This window comes from Diospyros lotus, chromosome 9, assembly GCF_014633365.1.
Source record: "Diospyros lotus cultivar Yz01 chromosome 9, ASM1463336v1, whole genome shotgun sequence".
Taxonomy (NCBI): domain Eukaryota; kingdom Viridiplantae; phylum Streptophyta; class Magnoliopsida; order Ericales; family Ebenaceae; genus Diospyros; species Diospyros lotus.
This window is the reverse complement of record NC_068346.1, coordinates 14,482,628-14,505,686: the sequence shown is the minus strand read 5'-3', so window position 1 is coordinate 14,505,686 and position 23,059 is coordinate 14,482,628. Positions and strand designations below refer to the sequence as shown.

Here is a 23,059-nt window from a genome sequence, read left to right as displayed (position 1 = left end):
ACCATCCATGTTCATAGATATGACAACATTAAAAAAAAGAGAAGGATTACATTTTTTATTGGAATGATATCAAGATATGGGTTTTGAAAATATATACCATGTTACGTAGGAAAAAAAATACACATATACTATGTTAATCTTTAGTTATTTTTATGACAATTATACATAATTATATATAATAGTTTTTCTCATCATTTTGGTGAATTTATTATGTAGCAACAGAAAATCATACACAATTTGTAATGAGAACGATCATATCACTCAATAATAAATAACCACCAAGATAAATGTCATGCAATTTTAAAAATGTTATTATTAAATCAATCCAGTTCAGATTTCTATAAAAAATTCAGGTAAAAAGATATAGATAATTACACAGACCTCCTGTGAGGTTAAGTAAAATTACATGCAGTACCTTTGTGTTTCTGGAAATTACAAGAACCTCCCATAATGTTTGAGAAAACTTGTAACACTTAGCCCCCTACGTTAGTTAATTGCTTTTATTGTTTTGAAAGTACCTAAAATGCCCTCATCTCTCTCAATGGCGAAGACACCACTAGCGCCAATTACTTCCCTCTCTTTCTCCCTCTCTACCCCACTTTTTCTTTCTTGATACCCCTCTCTACCCCATCAGCTGTAGATGAATAAAACCCATCTGCTTCAACAGGTTTATATATAGATACATATTTATCTTTATGTATATTTATATTTTTTGAAATTTCTTTATGTATATATATTTTGTTTATAGTTGTACTTCGCTAAATATCTTTCGTATATTTTGTTTAGAGAATATATATATTTACATTTTATTTTTATATATTTTTATGTTTTTATTTGTATTTTAGAAGATATATTCATAGATATATAGTAGAAAATATAATTAGTTAAGCAAAAAAATTTATGTAAATATATATTTTTTAGTTTATTTGTATTTTAGAGAACATATATTTTAGTTTATTGTTATATTTTTGTGATTAAAATGTGTTCTTATTATCAAAATATATTTTATGTAAGAGAGAGAGAGAGAGAGTATAAAAATCTGGTGAAAAATGTTCAATTTACAAGAGTTGTTAATGGCAGGAGAGGTCTTCATAATTTCTAGAAACATGAGTACCAGCTTTTTATTTCACTTAATCTCAGGAAAGGTACTACCAAAAACATATTATCCTTTCCTCATATGAATATATCATGCAAGAAATTATGCCACCATGTGAGTGTGATGTTTTTCTATACTAATAATATTTTAATTGATAGTCAACAAGAGCAACAAGGGTGCTAATTATTCAGATGGATAAAACATTAAAGAAGAAAGACTTAGGTGTTGTCTACATTGCAAGTCAATCTAATTTATTAACCTAGACTAGTCTGCATTTTCTTTTATCTATAATTAAGAAGGGTTTCCCTCGAAAACCAAATGCACGCCACCACTTTCTATATTGATCATTCTTCTTCTTACTTTTCTCTCTACATCTAATCTGTCTCTCATCACAGCTCCTAACCTCCATGGATACTGCAACTGTAAATGAACAGATGGTCCCGAATGAAGATGAACTAATGAAACAAATCCTGGCAATTCACAACCCAGATGGCAAGGAATTTGATGTACAACCTCTTCTTGATGTTGTAGAGGATATCATTCAACATGCTAATGTATGAACTCTTTATTTGATGTATATGTGGCGAACCATTTTTTTACTTCTAAGCACTGGGGTTGCAAATTCTTTAACAAATTAAAGTTGCTGATGAACTGTTACTATTTGTGCAGGGAACTTGGGTAAGTGGAAAAGATGACACGGTTTCCCAAGGTGATTTGATTTGCAAGCTTGATAATTTGCCTTATGATGCAATAAAGAAGGTTTCTTGTGAGGTATGTCAATTAAAGCAAGGATAAGAAAGTATGATGCTGGGTTTCAAGCCCTTCAAGTATATAGATTTATGTATATGTATATATAATATTTCACAATCACATTAAATATAGTTTATTATAACTAAATTGTTTATATATAAATAACATTAGATAAATTATTCCATATACTTAATTACAAAATTTAATTAGCATGGAGAGATGTTACTAATTAAGCATGTTCTCATAATTTCATTTTTGGCTTTTTTATAAAATGTTATATGTTACCAAATATTTTGTTCACTTTTTATTTTCTTTATAGAAGAAGTAAACACAAAAGGTAAAAATAGAATATATGAAAACTGATAGTGTTGTCAAAAGTTCCTAAGTAAGAGAGTAAAATTGGAATTTAATTTTCTTGTGCTTCCTGTTTGTATAGACTTGCATGCTGTCTCCAAATTAATGACATCCATGCTTATGAATTGTAACAGTTCTCTCGGAAGTGTTCAGGGGCTCCAAACACTATTAAAGTTTTTCAATCACTTGAAAGCTACTCATGGGAAGCCAAGGCGGTGATAACCCTGGCAGCCTTTGCTGTGAACTATGGCTCATACTGCTTGATTGCCCAGCTTTATAATAAAAGCAACCCATTTGCCAAGTCCGTGGCATTCCTCCAACTATCACCAAAGATACTAAAACGGAACCCTTTGAATCTAAAGTTTGAGGAATTGATGAAAATTGTTGTGATCATCTTTGGTCTTATCAAGGACATTGTTAAGGCCAAGATCCAATCTGAGTCTGTTTATAAAGACTATTTGGTGAAAGCTGTGAGTTTGAGCATCCTGGGTATTGTTGCTTGTGCATCACAGATGATGGACACAGTGGGCACGCAAAAGGAGTATGTTCTCACCGACTGAGCAATCTTTCTGATTATTAATTTGGTAGAATTCATGTCATAGTCTAATCAAGAGGGAAAGGTTACAAATTTAAAATGCTGCTGCCTTTCAGGTATAAACCTGCAGATCAAATGGAGGCCAGAAAATTTGAAATGCTCCTGCCTTTCGGGTTTATGCCTTTCAGGTTTAAACCAACAGATCAAACGGAGGTCCAGAAACTTTCTGACCTATTGAAAAATATTGGAAACACGCGCAGCAACCTGAAGGAGGACTTGGATAAATGGACTCAAAAAATTGGTTAGTACAGCCCCCACTTCTTTAGTATAAACGAAGCAGCAATTTATAGAGAACCTTAGCCCAAAATTGATACAGCTAACATTCGGTTTCATCATTCGCAAGAGAGTAGTGTTCTATATATAAATTGATGCAACTAACCTGCATGGTTTAATCATTTGTTGTAAATAAATAGAATTCAAAATTGACACATCAGTGAAAAATTCTAGCTATTAAGATTTTTTTTTTTTTATGTAGCGTTTCCCTTATATGCTTTAGATGTCACAAATTTTCATTTATTTCAACTTTGAATGAGGAATAACATTTTTCTAGAACTCTTATATAGAAAATACTAAATTAATAGTTTTACTTATTCTTGTATAATAAAAATTCTGTTTGCGAGTCTTTATCCCATCAATATAGATTTTAAAGCAGCATTGAATGCATTATGGAACTAACCTAGGATTGAATCATGGTCTGTTGTAGAGGAAAATTTTAAGAAACTCAAGAAGCTATTCGAGAAAACAAAAACTGACAATGTGGAGATCCTCAACACTCTATTTTCCTCCAAGGACAATCAGGCGCCACTCTATAATCCTTCTACCAATGCAGAGGTTTGCTCATATAAAATTATGATCCATTTCAGACTAATTTCAGCACAGAACTGTACATGCATATGGAACTTTAAGGTCCCAGAAAATAATTTCCCACGTTTTGCAAGTCAAAATGGTACTTACTGAATCGGCGTGGTTGCTCTGTGCACAGGAAAACCTCAACAACAAGCTGAGTGGAAGATATGTGATGTTATACATTTCAAGCTTAGAGCACACCTTGGAAGATGAATATTCCAATCTTGGTGATAAGTACAAAAACAGATCAACTTTGTACGAGATCGTATGGATTCCAATTGTTGATGAATCAGCCTCATGGAATAAAGAGATGGAAAAGAAGTTCAAGGAAATTCAAAAGTCAATGCCATGGTACTCTATTAGTGACCCTTCCAAGCTTGACAAAGCTGTCATCAAGTACATCAAGGCGATTTGGAATTTCACCGGAAAGTCACTGCTTGTGGTACTAGACCCACACGGAGACTTTGTGAAAGCTGATGATGTCAAAACATTTTGGATATGGGAAAAGTCTGTTTTTGTATTAGAATCTGAAAGCACGGAGAACAAGTTGGAACAAGTCTGGAAAGGGACCACGATTCAACTGCTGCAAGATACCATGGATCCATTTCTCACTGAATGGGTATGTTTGACTCTCTCTCTCTCTCTCTCTATATATATATATATATATGTATTTACATATTCTCTTGCAATTGGTCCCTCAAAGATAGATATTTGTCTAAATGAATACTGGCAATTCGGAAACTGTTAGGTTCACTCCTTTCTGACGAAATCTTTTGGTTTATATAATCTATTTCACGTCCCTGAATGTGGATGACACTTATTATTATCTACCACATTAATATTACAAAATGTTCACGCGAGAGTGGTTTTTTGGCTTTTCAGATTGACGTGAAAAAGTACATTTTCTTATTCGGAGGGGATGATGCAAATTGGATTCAGGAATTTTTAGACGCTGTGTATAAAGTTGCAAAGGCCACTAGAATTGACTACGTCACAGCGTATGTGGGAAAAAACATCATGAATTGGGAAGCCCACGAGGAAATTCTTAACGAGCAGGTGGAATTTAATGAGGAAACATTGTATGCATTCGGGTCAAAGAAGTCCTTGTCGGCATTTTGGGATACCCTGCAAGGGATCTGGCAAAAGAAGATGGATACTGGCGAGTCTATGGTAGATGAAACCACAATGAAGGACATCGAGACGCTTCTGAGCTTTGACATGAGCGGTGAGGGATGGGCTGCGGTTTGTCGTGGTCGAAGCCCTAAGTTGCCCAAAGCCCATGGTAAAACCATTCCGGATTTCTTAAATAGCTATGCTGATCAATGGATAGGGAGCAGCAAACAGCATCTTGATGTTGTAGATGCACTCATGAATAGCTTCTCAACCTTCATTGCCACACCAATTGCTGTAGACAGCACTGTTGTCAGTGAAAATTTTGAGAAACTCAAGAAGCTATTCGGGAAAACAAAAACCGACAATGTGGAGATCCTCAGCGCTCTAGTTTCCTCCAAGGACAATCAGGCGCCACTCTATAATCCTTCTACTAATGCAGAGGTTTGCTCATATAAAATTATTTTCCATTTTAGACAACTGCAGCGTATAACTGTACATGTATTGGAACTTTAACGTCCCAGAAAATAATTTCCAAAGTGTTACATGTCGTAAATGCTACTTACTGGATCAGTGTGGTTGCTCTGTGCACAGGAAGACCTCTACAACAAGCTGAGTGGCAGATATGCGATGTTATACATTTCAAGCTTAGAGCACACCTCGGAAGATGAATATTCCAATCTCGGTGATAAGTACAAGAATAGATCGACTTTGTATGAGATTGTGTGGATTCCCATCGTGGATGAATCAACCTCGTGGAATGAAGAGATGGAAAAGAAGTTCAAGGAAATTCAAAAGTCAATGCCATGGTACTCTATTAGTGACCCTTCCAAGCTTGACAAAGCTGTCATCAAGTACGTCAAGGAGATTTGGAACTTCACGGGAAAGTCATTGCTTGTGGTACTAGACCCACACGGAGACTTTGTGAAAGCTGATGATGTCAAAACATTTTGGATATGGGAAAAGTCTGTTTTTGTATCAGAATCTGATAGCACGGAGAACAAGTTGGAACAAGTCTGGAAAGGGACCACGATTCAACTGCTGCAAGATACCATGGATCCATTTCTCACTGAATGGGTATGTTTGACTCTCTCTCTCTCTCTCTATATATATATATATATATGTATTTACATATTCTCTTGCAATTGGCCCCTCAAAGATAGATATTTGTCTAAATGAATACTGGCAATTCGGAAACTGTTAGGTTCACTCCTTTCTGACGAAATCTTTTGGTTTATATAATCTATTTAACGTCCCTGAATGTGGATGACACTTATTATTATCTACCAAATTAATATTACAAAATGTTCACGCGAGAGTGGTTTTTTGGCTTTTCAGATTGACGCGAAAAAGTACATTTTCTTATTCGGAGGGGATGATGCAGATTGGATCCAGGAATTTTTAGACGCTGTGTATAAAGTTGCAAAGGCCACTAGAATGGACTACGTCACAGTGTATTTGGGAAAAAACAACATGGATTGGGAAGCCCACGAGGAAATAATTAACGAGCGGGTGGAATTTAATGAGGAAACTTTGTATGCATTCGGGTTAAAGAAGTTCCTGTCGGCATTTTGGGATACCCTGCAAGGGCTCTGGCAAAAGAAGATGGATACTGGTGAGTCTATGGTAGATGAAACCACAATGAAGGACATCGAGACGCTTCTGAGCTTTGACACGAGCGGTGAGGGATGGGCTGCGGTTTGCCGTGGTCGAAGCCCTAAGTTGCCCAAAGCCCATGGTAAAACCATTCCTGATTTCTTAAATAGCTATGCTGATCGATGGAAAGGGAGCAGCAAACAGCGTGTTGATCTTGTAGATGCACTCATTACAAAGGGCTATCTGTGAAAGTGGTGATAGTAACCCAGAGCACAGCTAAACTAAGAGTGCGAATTGCCTTCTATCCGTGACGAAAATTAACATGAAGTGAAGGCTTCCGGTACGTTTCTTTTTTTTTTTTTTCGTTTTTTTTTAGACCTATAGTCGATCTTTCAGTTTTGTTTATACTTATATATGCCCCTTCTTTCCATGGTAGATCTGTTGTAATAATGTTTCGATAGTCTTCAATAATAAAGGTTCAGTCGTTCTTGTGCTCATTCTATATTTGTGGGGTGGAGAATTGATAAACATCCGTATTCCTCTTCATTATTTTCTGAGTTAAGTGGGGATAACAAATGAGGTTTACGAGATTTAAATTTAAAATTTCATATCTGTTTGTGCTGTCATTTATAATTAGGAGTGTGCAACGGTCTAACTGAAATTGTTGGTTCAGTTCATTTATTTTTTAATTGGTTTGATTCGGTTAATTTTTTAGAAAAATTCGAATTTTTGATTTTGGTTTGATTTTTTTATTAGAAATAACTAAACTAACCGAACTTTAAAATGATGTCGTTCTTAGCCTGTCACATGCAATGAAGAAGAAAAAGAAGAGAAGAAAAGTAGAAAAAAAGAAGAGATAGTTCGAAGTGAAGTCAGTGAATTAAGAGTGGGAACCCAGCCTGAAAATCTAACCATTCGGCCTTCGCCTTCATTGAATTGTTGTCCCTTCGACCTTCCACCTTCCCCTGCCTTCCTTTTCGTCGTAGCCGCCAATTGATGACCATTGTCCCCGTCTCACGTTGCCTTTGGCCACTCCACTCAACCTTCCTTGTTTCTTTTGTTTTGGCTTCCCTCTTGCTATTGGCCTTTGACGACCGACTGTCATCCCCGTTTCACCCCTTGGCCAATCGACCTTCCTTCTATTTCCCCTTCTCGTTTTCCGTTGCCTTTGACCTTCCTTCCATTTTGTCTTCCCTTTCTCCGATTGCAACCCATGACCGATCCACCAGTGACCCACAAAGGTGAGTTTAGTTAGGGTTTTAATTTTTCAATTGTTTGGACTTTTGATATGATCTTTTCTATTCAACTTTTCTACTTGCCTGACACTAATTTTTCTAATAATCTCATAACAAGCTGATACGGTGATACCTACTTGTGTTAAAGGGAAGCAAAGGTTGAATGCATTGGAGTTTTTGCTACTTTTACTATACGTCCTATTTTTTCTAGAAATGCAAAGATTGCTTGATGCCTGCCCATATGGCTGCTTCAGTTTGTTAATCCATTAACTTTATTATTCTTAGATGATGATTTGGTTGTAAATTGTGAAGATACTCTTCAAGAGGTTGAGATCTCGAGAGGAAGCACAGAAAAGGAGAAGAGGTAAGCTCAAGACACACTCATGATAGTATATAGTGCTGATTGCAAACACAATCAAGATAGTATACATTGCTGATTACAATATTGAATTGCTTAATGTTGTTGGCATCACCCTAGAAAGTAAAGTGTCGGGGCAACACCTTACTTCAAAATTATGGGGTTTAACTTTCTTGTTTCGTCTAGAAACCTCGCCAGAAATGTCCAAACCCAGAATATTTTATCTTTCCATGCTTTTCCCATCGTAGATCTGCCCCATAGCAGCACCCTCGCCTCAGATCTAGCCAACGCCCGCCCCTACGCATCGCTGCACAACATCGCTACCATAGCTAATGATCAAATCTACTCCATTGTAGCAGATCCATTGTAGATCTCTTTCTTGCGCCTGCTGGCCATTTCGTTGTTGGTACATAGAGGGGGAGAATAGAGAGAGGGATTATGGAGATGATGACCTTCGCAGGCATTTAGTGAGCACATCGCAAGTTTACAACCAAATATGCATCTGGGCCTTTCTATCGTCAACCGCCTTCTCCTGGTCCGTTTGCTGCTGTCCATCTACTCCTCCCACATCCAGATCTGGTCTTCACCTCTGCTGCCTCTCTCATTATCCTTCTCCTTTTTCTTTTCAGTCGTTGCCAAACAGCCTGTTGCCTCCTCTTGCAACTAGATCTAGCTGTTACCGTGAGCACAATTGCAACTAGATTTGGATATGAGCCCTTCTTTCATTGTCGTTCGTCCCTTCCTCTAGCAACCAGATCTAGCTGCCATGTCTCCATCATCTGCCTCCCCCTGCAATCTTCATTTTTTTGCCCTCTCTCTAAGTAGAGAGAAAAATAGATGGCTGAATGGAGAATTCTAAGAAATCAGCAGCGACGTTGCCGCCGCCTCGCTGGCCTTTGTCAGTAAGATCTCGTGGCCGAAACAAGGCTCCCTTTGGCAGGATCTTAGAGGTCATCTCGAAGGCCCACATATGGTCTCGTTCTCGGCCAGTAGGGTCTGGGCATTGTGTTCGTGAACGGGAAGAGGAGGATCATCGTGATTTGAGGGTGGATCAGTAGTGAGATCGAGTAGATCTGGTGTGGAGTAGGCCAGTTGAAGTTGTTTCCAATAATGGATCAAGGTCATCAGCTGAGGTTTGGAATGGTACAGTAGGGCATGGGACTCAGGTTGGATTGATGGTTGAGATTGCTTTTTTAAAGCAACAACTATCGGCGGGAAAGATTACAAATAGGTTTATTGAGATTTTGTTAAGGGAGACATTTGCTTATGGGATATCTTACATTTTGGAGAATCCTCAATCGAAGTTATCCTCTGATGAGGGACGCCTTGTTCGCTCAATCCTACAGCAAGCCAGGATTGAGGTTGGTTAGGATGCTCTTTAACCTCAAAATAAGGCTCATGGGGATTTTGAGGAGCTATTTCGAGTCCCTGTTCAGGCTATTGGTGTTTCGACTTCCGCCCTTAGTAGGAGCTGGTTTGGAGTCCTCGAGGGAAGATGGAGAGGGTGAGGTGGATGGTTAAGAGAAGTTGGAGTCCTCGGAGGGTGATATATCGGCTGGAAAGTGTGACAATATTTCGGCCGACGGTGGGCAGGAGTTATCCCGAAATTTTCGAGATGAGGAAATAGGTATGATGAATGCTCTAATGGAAGCGAGGGCCCAATTGTCCGATGGTAGTGGGTGTTAAAGGCAGAAGAATGGTGGAGTTGGCCATGGTGGGGCCCAATAGCGTTCTTTTAGCCTCGATGAGGGATTGGGTCACAATACACATGGGCCTAATGGCAATAAAAAGTAGGCCAAACCGAAGGACTCTTATCTTGTTAATGATTTTCAAGTCTAGGAGGGCAATAAAAAATCATGGGTTGATTTAGTTGATGATCGTGGTACTTGTCAGTTGAAAAAACTAGGATATTATCCTCTTCTTGATTTTTTGGCTGAAGGCCCAGTTGTGAAATTTTCTGAAGAGGTGATTGATCAAGAGCTGAAACATTGGCGTAATACTTTGGTCGGCTGTTTTATTGAGGATCGTTTGTCATTCCCAGTGGTGCAATCAATCGCCAGGAGGCTATGGCATTGATTTGGTCTCATTGAGGTACTCTCTAATAATTCTGATTGTTATTTATTTTGTTTTAGTGATGAGGTGAATATATTAAAAGTTTTTTATGGAGGGCCATGGCATTTTGCTCATTGTCCCTTATTGTTAAAAATTTGGGAATTGGGTATGGATTTGTCTCTTGATACCCACTTAACCTTTTCATTATGAGTTAAGATTTTCAATATTTCGTTAGAATGGTGGAATGAAGAGGGCATTGCCACAATAGCTAGTGTGCTTGGAAGGCCTATTCATGTGGATTTTAGTAGTGAGGATAGGTCGAGAGTAGGGTTTGCCCAAGTTTGTGTTGAGATGGATGTATCTTCTTATTTTTCTAGAAATATTAATTTATATAAGGGTATTGATGAATCTATTGGTGAGCCCAACTTGTTACGGCTGCCTGTGGAATACCAATGGGTTCCATCTGTCTGTTCTCATTGTCGAGTGTTTGGTCACTCTTTGTCTCGATGCCCAAATTAGCTTTAGAAAACAGTTCAAAATCCTCTATCGGTTAAGGATCAGGCTCAGAATTGTAAGCGTCAGGGGAATTCCTAGAATGTTCCTCTCTCTGTGCCAATGAAGGGGAGTGTAGAGCGTGCTTTTATAGTCCATTTTGCTTTAGAGCGTGATATGGGGAATTTGTTGGCTAATCGATTTTATTCACCTTTAGAGGTAGATAGGGATGTTCTTTTGCCAATGAAGGAGCTAGTTTCAGATGAGATAGGGTGATTGGGGGTGATCGATATAGCTGTTGAAGATAGAGGTCAAGAGAGGGACTCTGAGAAGGAAGACACTTCGATATCAAGGGTTGACAACTTGGAATCTGATTATGTCCATGTGAAATCAAGTCGCAAAGGAAACGTGAGCGGAAGAAGAAGAATGCATTGGCCCGAGATCATCAAGAGACTTAGAGGATCCATCAGTGATCAGGGATCCAACATGATGCATTTCTGTTGCTTTGTTTGTTTGCGGTTTGGATTTGTGTCCATCCTCTTGTGCTGAGGAGTAGATTTTCTTGTGTTTTCTGAGTTTTGTTTTTGGGCTGGGGGATGCCCTCGCGTGGCTTGCAGACTCTTTTATCTCTTTTTTCTGTTTATATATCTTATTTACATTAAAAAAAAACTTTCATGTTTCAAGATCTAGGGGTTCAAAATTTTAGAAGGTTTTTATGTTTCATATAAATTCTTAAATTTTCTCATTGTATTAAAAAATGATGCTCCACTAAAGGAAAGTTGTTATTGTTAGGATTTTGAATCGAAAATAAACCACAATCAAACTATCAAGCACACAAACAAACACAAAAATTTAATGTGGAACCCAAATTAGGAAAAATCACGGGCAGAAAGAACGAAATATCACTATGATGATATTGGTACAATAATTTCAAAGCATTGGACACCTATTTATAAACTTAACACTCACCTGTAGATGTACACAAGAAATTATAGTTTGATCAGAAGATGAGCCAAGAAGATAAGTTTTCAATTTGAGATAATTCTAATCACAATTAAATTTGATTTCTTAATCATAGTCAAATTCGAAATCTTAATCACGGTCAAATTAGAAGTCCTAATCTTAGATGAATTTGAATTTTGGGTTACAATTATCACAATCTCCACCTTGACACAAAAATAAAATTTGAAATTATCCATAAATCTTTCTTCCAACAAAATCTTGGATAATTAATTTTTCTGATGAATACCAACCAAATTCACACAACAATTACTGTAGTGGATATCTTCCAACACAAAGTATAGGTAACAAGATCAGTTTCAACATACATTTGAGGGGATTTGATATTTCTTCTAGGTATGTCTTTAACAATACAATGTTCTGATGGACTAGTACTTTCTTGTGTACAAAAATAGGACATCCAAAAATTTTTAAAGCAGAATAATTTGTAGAAGTACAAAATTTTTTCTATCAATAGCAAATGAAGGAGATCGATTAACTAGAAAACATGTCATGTTTATAGTCTTAGCCAAAAATGACTTAGATAAACTTGAATTAGATAGCATATAACAGTCATTTTCCATCAAGTTTTTGTTCATCTGCTCGGCTACACCATTTTGTCGTGGCACATTTGGAACTATAAAAGCTTTAAAATCCCTTATTTATTGTAGAAATTATTAGATTCATTTGAATAAAATTCTAAACCATTATCAGTGTAGAGATGCTTAATCTGTCTTTCGGTTTATTTCTCAATCATAGTCTTCCAGAATTTGAAAGTAGAAAAAACATTAGTCTTTTGTTTCAAAAAGAATACCCAAAATTTCTTCCAAAAATTATCGTTGAAAGTTAACATATATCTGGCACTATCTTTAAATGGAACTTTAACAGGGCCTCTAAGATCATAATGGACATAGTCTAGTATTCATTTCGTATTGTAAATACTTTTATTAAATCTGAGTTGTTTTTATTTACTAAAGACGTAATACTCACAGAACTCCAATTTTTCAGTACTCTACTATTCTAGAAGTCCTCTTTTGCTTAGTTTAGCCATACTTGTTGTTGCCTAACTATAATAAGTAAATTTATTTGTCTTGGGATCAACAAGAGCAGAGTCCTTCACCACAATAAAGGGTTAGAGCAGAATCCTTCATCTGGAAGACCCTGAGGACCCATTTGGGTTCTTGCCTCTTCAGGTTTCGGGTCTGACCCTTTCCAAATTTGTTTGGCCTTTGGGGAATCAAGAGAAAGGGGACCTTGATGGGTCTTTGGGAGGCAAGGCTTCCAGTCTTTCAAGTGAGCTAAGCTGAAACTTAGCATGCAATCACAAATAGAAGTCAGAAAGGCACGTATGAGACTCTCTAACGCGGGCCCTCTGATGCCAAAGTCAAACAATAGTGCAAGGTATGTCCAAAGTATGATGTATGATACAAGTGTATGTCTTTATTTCGTATCCTGAAAGGGTATTTATGTTCCTATATGAGTTATTGGTCTGAGAGATCTTCCAAAAGGATCAAGTCTAAGAGATTTGGAAAAAAGATCATTTGCCTTTGAAGAGATTGTGAGACTCACGGTCGAGTTGGAAGACTCTTCTAGATAGGGCCTTAGGGAGGTTAAAGGGCCTGGAGAAGTCTTCGGGGAGAGGCACTCGATGGCTATCTATGGGTGGTTCCAAAGAAGGCTTCGGGCCATCGGATGGCTTGGGTCCAGGAGATTTTTGAAGGGTGTCCTTGGACTTGAGAAAAAATGATGCATGTTAGGCCGATCTCGGGGGACCCATCGGGGGTTCGAGAGGCTTCCATCTCAAAGACTCTTCGGGAAATAATATACTCCACAGAAGTGGGTGCCTGATGTGGCTCATTGGGGAAGAGTCTCTGGGCGACTCTTGACGCTTGGCCTACCGAAGGCTACGATTATAAATAGAGGTAGTCCCGAATGGGCCACACATTTACCTCGAAAAGCTTGAGTCATTTGGAGCTCTCGAAGACTTCTTACCGTCCTGAAGACCTTTGCTTAGCCCCTGGAGTTTTTTACTTTTTCAGAAGACTCACTTTGCTGAAAAATTTAATTCTTAGAGGTAAAATGGATTTCAAACAACCTCCTTCTGATATTATTATCTCTCCACAGATGAGACCCTCGATTGTAAAAGGCAAACTCTATATCCCCGAGTCATGGAACCAAAAGGTCTTATGAAAACAGAACATATTGCTACTGTTAGAGGAGGAGATGTAGCGATACATTTAGATAGCTTGCAAGTAGGACTTAGTGTAATACCCGAGATTTTCTTTTAGAATCAAATAGGATGTAATGCCTGAGACTATAGGGTTTCGATACTTGAGGAAATATGTCATTTCAAGGGATTATTGAAGCCTGAGACAAAAGATTATTTTCTGAGTCAGGGGTAAAGTTGTAATTATTGAAGTTTGGGTAAAAGTACAATTGACCAAAAGTCTTAGAAATTAGTGTAAAAGATATGAATTTCAAAATATCTTTGCATATCAAACTTCAATCAAATGTAGTTTTCGATTGTTTTGAAATCCAAGCTCAAGTCTTTTCCATGTTTTTGCTCAGCCTATAAGATTACTTAGCCTCCAAGGTTGGGACATGTGGCAAGCTCTTATTAGCCACACATTAAAGGTAATAATGAGGCCTCATGATTATATGGCACACATGGCATCATAAGATAAAAGCAATGATGGTGGCTCAAATCTCAATGACACATGGCATGAATCTACTCGTCGAGAGTTTTGATAAGTTATAATTAGACCCAAATCTCTAGTGCCACTTGTCACAAGGGGAGAAAAGTCATAATTAGGATGCAAATCTCAAGAACAATTGTCACCATCCTATTGAGCATAGTGGCGTAAGCATGATGAAGCCAAATCTCCAAATCTAAGTAACGATGATCTTGAGACACTTGGCACCGTGAGATTGGTACACATGTAAAAATAATTATGAGCCTCAAATCTCAAGGCCAAGTGGCCAAATCTTGTGGTGATACATGACAAAGGGGTAGAAGAGTAATGATAAGTTATAATTAAAGGTGACACGTGGCAAAATGTGATTTGTTGAGCACTTCTATAAATAAGCTATGGGGAGGGGGGAGAATTCAACCATGTCCAAAGGGGGAGAATGGAGGTTATTTTGAGAGATTTGTAGGTGAGGTTCTGTTCTTAAAAGAGAGGGGGAGGTTTTGAAAAAAACGGGAGTGAATTTGGTGGAGGAACGAAGGAGATACGAAGGTTCGACGGGAAATCGCACATCGTTGGAATTCGGGCCAAAACAGTCAGAAATTAGCGAGGTAAGTCTGATTTTTTTTTTTTTTTTGGTTATAATCTTGTAGAGCATTGAAAAAGGGAGCTATAGGAAAAAACGAGAGTCGAATCGGAGTTAAAACGGTTGAGTTATGGCTGAAAGAGTGGGAAAATCGGAAACTGTCCGAAAATAGGGGCGGTGCGTGAAGCTCACGCGCCAGCAGGGGCTGCGCGTGGGCCCCCTTCCCGGGGCGCGTGAGGGCGTGTGTAGCCTTATTTTTCCATGAAATTTTTATGACATACTTCCCTTTTAATGCCCTACAACTCTGTATAAAAATATTTGACATTTATCTTATGAAAACTCATGTTTTAGCAGTAAACAGTCTTGGTTTGCATGCAAACGATATTTTCTGGTAAACCCAATGGTGAGTGGTTTATGCATACTTCTTGCTTCCTCTTGATCACCCTTTGTTTTATTTGTGAATTGTTTGTTGCTTACGTCTTATATTTTCTTTGTTTCAAGCATATCATTTCTACTTTGTTGCATCGAGTTTGACCACGATAGCTTTCATGCGTGGTTTTTGGCTTGCATATCATATTCCTTCTGCTTTGTCATACATCATGTTGTTTTGGTGATTGTGGCTAGTTGGTGGCTTGTTGTGTGTGAACTACCACGGGGCCTTGTGTGAGAGGGCTGACCACATGGGCCTGTGTAAGGGGGATGACCATGTGGGCTTATGTAAGGGGGCTACCTCGAGCTTGTGTAAGGGGGCCAAGGGGTTCATACATGGCAAGTAAGGATGACACCTCGTGCCTATGTAAGGGGGTCGAGAGGTTACATCTCATGTTTTATTGCTTTTGAGAAAATCTTGCATATTTTATATGCATCTCGGTATTTATATTTGTGGCTAGTTGTTGGGACATCACAGTGGATCTTGTGCTCTTGCGGTGAGCTGTGATCTTGGGAGATTTCGTTCTTATTTCTGCATGTCTCCTGACAGAGCTGCATATTGCTCTTACATGCATAGTTTCTTTTCTTATACCACTCATTTAAATGTAATAATTTAATTCGGGTGCTTCAGACTCTTGGGATATTCAACATCCCAGGTATCTCAGCGTGTCAGATACCCAAAGATAAGTAAGAGAAAAGGGCTACGAGGAGGCTGAAGTTTAGTTTAACTTCCTATTACTCATGTCTTATCGATCTTATGTAATTTTTGGGTTTGTTTTTAGAGTTGTGTATTGTAGTTGTATAAATAGGGGTTACGTAAGGCTTGGATTTACTTATTACACTATTAAAGTTTTAAGTCGTGATTGGTATGTAATGTGATTGTGGTCTATGTTGCACAGAAACGAAAACGGGAAACGTTTCTGATAGAAAACGAAAACGTGGAAACGAACATTCGTTTAGAAAAATAGGCATAAATAGGGTCCGAAACGGGAATAGAAAACGTTTCGAAAATGAGGAAACGGCTCCTATGAGGTGTTTCCATGCAACATAGATCGTGGTAAGAGATATTTGATGATTTTTGGAAGTCACACATTACGGTTTGCTCATATTAGAGGTTTTATTATTATAAATCATTTTTATCTAGCTTTAACTAGTTATCAGGTTCGATTATTCGCTTCTGTTGGTAAGGATTTTCATAACGCCCTTGTGGGATATTAGTTTGTATTTAGCTTCATTATATATTTAAAAAAAGTTGGGCGTTACAGTTGGTATCAAAGCTAGAATATATGATTTTTAAGTATGAATGATTAATCTTGAGGATGTTTTGGGTTGTGGTGACTTTGTGATTTTGATTTAGATTTGAGTTCACTAACTTTGAGGATGTTTTGATCTATGGTAGGAATAGATCTGAAACCAAGGAAGAATGATTTTTGGCTTTGCAAGACAAAGGAATGTATGGAATTAAGGTCATTAAGACCTTATGTCAATTTGAGGATCTTGGGGAATTCTTTGAAAAATTATTTCCTATAGAAATTTTGGGATTCAAGAGATATATTTGATGTTACTAACTTTTGCAAACTTTTAGATTTCAGGATATATATATGAATAATTATGGACCCTAAAGGACTATCCACAACACCCGAAGAGTAAGTAGAATGAGCTTTGGTGTAAGTAATTATTTGGTTAGATTAAACCCTTAGCCAAAATCTTGAGTGCCTCGTGAGATTTTTGGAAACTTGAATTTTGTGATACATGGGTCGTTAACAAATATGCTATAGGAGTTTGATGAATTTTGAATTTTGGCAGACCCTGGGTAGTAATCGTTTGGGAGAAGCGTGATTTGTAAGTATCCAAGAAGAGGAAACCTCTAGACAAGAATTTAGGGACTGATTGGATTTTTGAGAATATAATGATATACAGATTGTTAGAATTAACAAATGTTTTGCAAATGTTTTGAGGATTTTGGAGGATAATAAACACTTGGGAAACTATTTTATTGTTTAATTGTTTTACAAAAATTTTGGAATTTAGAAGGCTATTGTGTCTTATGGGAATGTTGGAAGATTTAGTAGGCAATTAGTTCACAAAATTCCCAAATCTGGGATATAGGTATTTAGGGATTTATTGAGCTAACAATTGGTTGAGCTCACAAAAGTCAGGGAAGTTAAGAAATTTATAAGTTTGATTGATTATGAATGCCCTAGATTACTTATTTCTAATATCTAATTATTGATCTCATATCTCAAGTCTAGATATTTCAGATGGTGAATACCAGGCGATCATGAAGATTTCAACCAGCTACTCCAAACCATCGTGGGAGTGTCGCTCAGGAGGAAGAGTCACAATACGCCCACGAGGCAACATCGGGGACCCCCTAAGAAGACCCATCCCAAGGAAACGTATGGGAGATGGAACTTGCATACATCGAATAGAGCGAGTCATGGAAAACATGGTAACTTATATGCAAGGGGTGCAGCTAATGGATCCAGTTACCCCTCAAGCTCCTGATGCTATTGATAGGTTCCAGCGGTTGAATCTACCTATCTTTTGAGGAAAAGCGGGAGCCGACTCAAGTGAAAGTGAGTATTGGTTGGAGTAGATCGAAAAGATATTTAATTTTATTAGGTGTAGAGAGGAGGAAAAGATTACCTATGCCACTTTTATGCTTCAGGATGAGGCAGACCATTGGTAGAGAACTATGCAAAGGATTTTGTTGGATCCCGAGGGACAAGGTACGCCAAATATTTCATGGGCACAATTTAAAGAACCCTTTAACACCAAATATTTTCCCTTATGCAAGAAATTGGAAAAGGGCTGGGAGTTTATGAACCTAAAGTAGATTGGGAAAATGACTGTGGCCTAGCATGAGAATAATTTTACTCGACTAATCAAGCACATGCCAATTACAACTTGTACGAGGAAGTCAAGGCACAAAAGATCATTGGGGGATTGAAATTGGAGATCCGGTTAGCACTAAGCTCTCTAGGGGCATGTACTCACGCAGAGGTGGTGTCACAAGTCTTGACTGTGGAAAGCAACCTCCATCGAATGAACGCCCTGAGGACAGAATTTTGGGAAGCTGATGATAGAAAACTTGGGAAAAGACATGATCTTGGGATTCGAAGAGAATTTCAAACACAATAGGAACTGCCGCAAATGTAAAAAATTTCACCATGGAAAACCATGTGAAGAAAGATCCCAAGGATGTTACACTTATGGGATGAGTGACCACGTTGCATGAGACTGTCCAAAAGGACCCAAGTGCTTCAGGTGCCAACGAACTGACCATTTCTCAAGGGATTGCCTGCAAAGGAGGGAAGTCAATCAATTCAGGATGAACCAAGGAGACCGAGAGCCGCAGTAGGGTCGTGTGTTCTAGTTGACGGGAAAAGATGCCAAGGACAACCCGACGGTCGTGCAAGGTACCTTGAATCCTCCTTAATGTAGTTATGCGAGTGTTAGTCGATTCCCGATCAATGCATTCACATTACTTAAGGAATGATGATAAATGTATTAACCTATAATTTGGCAAAAGAGGGGATGCCAAGTAGTAAGTTAGGTAGTTATAAATTAATGAGTGTTAATTATAATTTTGAGTATGATTTGTGGGTTTAAGGAATGTAATTAAGGATTAAGAAATAAGGTGTGGCAAGGTTGCTCTAGATCATGTTATGGATTATTATGAGTATCTAGTGATGACATTTGGGATTAACGCACTTATAACCCTTATGAGTTAATGATTCAGGTGTTCAAATCATACTTAGATTAGTTTGTGATTGTATTTATGGACCGATATTTGACTTGTTCTTCTCGAGAGAATTCGAGTTTGAGAAAGTGTCAGTACTAGAAGTGTGACTACTGCATCGTGTGCTGAGTGGGCTTGGGAATTCGAAGGTTCGAGAAATGGATGATGGAATGGTAACTGCATACGTGGATCGGGGTAGGTCGTAACTATGGGTGGTATGTTTTTCTTCATGTAGGCATGTGATGTGTTATGAGCTTGCTTAGGAAATGTGTTTTCCCATAATAACAAGCAATGAGATTGTGGTTCCCATACTTGGCCTTGGGGAAGGGGAATTTTATTCTAGTTACCGACCTGACCTTCGATTTGGTATGCAGATTGTTGTACACCTTGAAAATTGTGAGCAATTGACTCTGATTTGATTATCCTGAACTCTGTCGTTGTTGACGTGAATGCTGATGCAGTAGTGGGCGTGCTTTGGCAACGCTATATGAAAGTTTGAGGTTTTCATGATTGCTTGGGGTATTTGTTCTTTATAAGGGTTGGAATGTGGGTAGTAACAACGGATAGAGTTTTCGAAGGGTTGTGGGATCCAATACCATCTCGGGAAAGTGAACATGGTGGCTAACGAGCTTGCTCTAATAGGCTGTTCTGGATGAATGTGGTGGCTGATGCGGGAATGAGCTTGTTTTGTTAATCCAAGAGTGGGGACTGGTAGAGGCTTTTAGCCTGTGGCATTGAATGTGATTCCTAATGGAATATCTATTTACGTCTCTAGCCTAGTGATTCACTCTCATATGATGAACAGACCTGACAAGCTATTCTAGTAGACTTGAAGGTTGGTCATGTGTTGATAGTTGGGAATGGGTCAAAAACCCTGACTGTGGGTATTAGATGGAATTCATGTGCCTAAGGCCAAGAGTTGAGGCAAACTATACTGGATGGGGCACACCAAACTAGGTACGCTATCCACCCTAATGTGAGTTTTGAGGAATAAGATGGAATTTCGAGGACAAAATTTTCTTTTAAGGGGGGGGGGAGAATGTAATACCCGAGATTTTCTTTCAAAATCAAATAGGTTGTAATGCTTGAGACTATAGGGTTTCGATATTTGAGGAAATATGTCATTTTAAGGGATTATTGAAGCCTGAGACAAAAGATTATTTTTTGAGTCAGGGGCAAAGTCGTAATTATTGAAGTTTGGGTAAAAGTACAATTGACCAAAAGTCTTAGGAATTAGTGTAAAAGATATGAACTTCAAAATATATTTGGATATCAAACTTCAATCAAATGTAGTTTTGGATTGTTTTGAAGTCCAAGCTCAAGTCTTCTCCAAGTCTTTGTTTAGCCTCTAAGGTTACTTAGCGTCCAAGGTTGGACATGTGGCAAGCTTTTATTGGCCATACATGGAAGGTAATAATGAGACCTCATGATTGTATGGGATACATGGCGCCATAAGATAAAAGCAATGATGGTGGCTCAAATCTCCAATGACACGTGGCATGAATCTACTCGTCGAGAGGGTTGATAAGTCATGACTAGGCTCAAATCTCTAGGGCCACTTGTTACAAGGGGAGAAAAGTCATGACTAGGGTGCAAATCTCAAGGACACGTGTCACCATCCTATTGATCTAAGTGGCGTAAGCATGATGAAGCTAAATCTTCAAATCTAAGTAATGATGATCTTGAGACCACTTGGCACCATGGGATTAGGACACATGTAGAAATAAATATGAGGCTCAAATCTCAAGGCCAAGTGACCAAATCTTGTGGTGACACATAGCAAATGAGTAGAAGAGTAATGATGAGTTATAATTAAAGGTGACATGTGGTGAAATGTGATTTGTTGAACACTTCTATAAAATAGGCTAGGGGCGGAGAATTCGGCCATGTCCAAAGGGGGAGTAGGGAGGTTATTTTGGGAGACTTCTAAGCGAGGTTCTGTTCTTAAAAGAGAATGGGAGGTTCTGCAAAAAAACGAGAGTGAATTTGGTGGAAGAATAAAGGAGATACAAAGGTTCGACAGGAAATCACACCTCGTTGGAATTTGGGCCAAAACAGTTAGAAATTAGCGGGGTAAATCTGGTTTTTTTATTATAATCTTGTAGAGCATTGAAAAAGGGAGCTATAGAAAAAAAATGGGGGTCGAATCGAAGTTAAAACGGTCGAGTTATGGCCGAAAGAGTGGAAAATTCTAAAACTGTTTGAAAATAAGGGGCGGCTCATGGGGCCACTTCCCGGGGCGCGTGAGGGCTTGTGTAGCCTTATTTTTTCATGAAATTTTTATGACATACTCTCATTTTAATACCGTACAACTCTGTATAAAAATATTTGGCATTTACCTTACGAAAACTTATGTTTTGGCAATAAACAACCTCAGTTTGCATGTAAACGATACTTTCTGGTGAACCCGAAGGTGAGTGGTTTATGCATGCTTCTTGCTTCCTCTTGATCACCCTTTGTTTCATTTGTGAATGGTTGGTTGCTTATGTCTTATGTTTCATTTGTTTCAAGCATATCATTTCTATTTTGTTGCATCGAGTTTGACCAGGACAACTTTCGTGCGTGGCTTGCATATCATATTCCTTCTGGTTTGTCATACATCATGTTGTTTTGGTGACTGTGGCTAGTTGGTGGCTTATCGTGTGTGAACTACCAAGGAAGCCTGTGTAAGGGGGCTATCTCGAGCTTGTGTAAGGGGGCTGAGGGGTTCATACATGGCAAGTAAGGAGGACACCTCGTGCTTATGTAAGGGGGCCGAGAGGTTACATCTCATGTTTTATTACTTTTGAGCAAATTTTGCCTATTTTATATGCATGTCGGTATTTGTATTTGTGGCTAGTTGTTGGGACATCACAGGAGATCTCGTACTCTTGCAGTGAGCCTAGACTTCTCGTGCTCTTGCGATGAGCCGTGATCTTGGAAGATTTCGTTCTTATTTCTGCATGTCTCCTGGAAAAACTGCATATTGCTCTTGCATGCATAATTTCTTTCCATGTACCCCTTACTTAGATGTAATAATCTAATTCGGGTGTTTCATACTCCTGGAATATTCAATGTCCTAGGTATCTCAACGTGTCAGGTACCCAGAGATAAGCAAGAGAAAAGGGTTACGAGGAGGCTGAAGTTTAGTTTAACTTTCTATTACTCATGTACTATGGATTTTATGTAATCTTTGGGTTTGTTTTGAGAGTGGTGTATTGTAGTTGTATAAACAGGGGTTACGTAAGGCTTGGAGTTACTTATTATGCTGTTAAAGTTCTAAGTTGTGATTGCTATATAATGTGATCGTGGTAAAAGATATTTGATGATTTTTGGAAGTCACGCATTACATTGTACTCATATTAGAGGTTTTATTATTAGAAATCCTTTTTATCTAGCTTTAGTTAGCTATCATGTTCGATCATTCGCTTCCGTTGGTAAAGATTTCCATAACGCCCTTGTGGGATATTAGTTTGTATTTAGTTTCATTATATATATATAAAAAAAGTGAGGTGTTACACTTAGGATTCCCTTGCACCCATTCGGGATGCAATTTTTAAGGGAGAAAATATTACTGTCGGCCCAGTTGCATTTGAATGGCTGGATTGTGCTGGCGAGATTTTTTATTTTTTGTAAGAAGCGGAGGGTGGAACCCATGACGTTCTTATTGTGCATCTTTTATCGCGCTTGCACTATAAGAGGGGAGAAAGAATTTGTGTCCTTTCAAATGATGTATTTTAGGATTAGATTGTTTAGGGATGAACCTCAAAAGATAGATGATTTTGAGACTAGGTGGATAGTAGTCACACCTTCTACGAGACACTGGAGGTGGTCACAATATTGGTGCACCGAGAGTTTGAGAAGCATAAGGTGCGATTGGGTGGAAGTAGATTCATTGGTGAAGGATCACTAAGATGATATCAATAAACTAGTCGAAGTAGACTCAATAGTTTTATCAGATTTAATAGATGATACATGTTTTATTGAGATATAATGGATAGTTATTGAAGGTCGCGATGGCGTGGGTCGTTCAAACTCAGACGGTCGTGTCCCCCTTTTCTTCTTTGTCAGATAATAATAATAATAATGAGAGGGAAGGAGAAGAGAGAGATAAGGGAGATGACGAAGAAGTGGATATTACTGGGGACTC

At 38.2% G+C, this 23,059-nt stretch overlaps 1 protein-coding gene across 8 annotated transcripts in view; it reads left to right on the top strand.

Moving 5' to 3' along the window:
* LOC127809551 (protein SIEVE ELEMENT OCCLUSION B-like) overlaps positions 1–23,059 on the top strand; it is a 31,400-nt gene that overhangs the window by 1,044 nt on the left and 7,297 nt on the right. For 3 of the 8 annotated variants that reach the window (XR_008025134.1, XR_008025135.1, XR_008025133.1), the window contains exons 1-10: positions 1,412–1,650; positions 1,766–1,867; positions 2,335–2,741; positions 2,852–3,036; positions 3,499–3,626; positions 3,778–4,260; positions 4,524–5,195; positions 5,346–5,828; positions 6,090–6,687; positions 7,868–7,946. Coding sequence is in view for 3 of the 8 variants with exons in the window: in XM_052348418.1 (XP_052204378.1) it covers positions 1,504–1,650; positions 1,766–1,867; positions 2,335–2,741; positions 2,852–3,036; positions 3,499–3,626; positions 3,778–4,260; positions 4,524–5,195; positions 5,346–5,828; positions 6,090–6,596 (3,114 nt within the window). In the remaining 5 variants the exon portion in view is untranslated. Of the gene's footprint in view, positions 1–1,411; positions 1,651–1,765; positions 1,868–2,334; positions 2,742–2,851; positions 3,037–3,498; positions 3,627–3,777; positions 4,261–4,523; positions 5,196–5,345; positions 5,829–6,089; positions 6,845–7,867; positions 7,947–23,059 lie in introns of those variants that run through there. The other 5 variants (XR_008025136.1, XR_008025137.1, XM_052348421.1 and 2 more) reach the window with 4 other exon arrangements.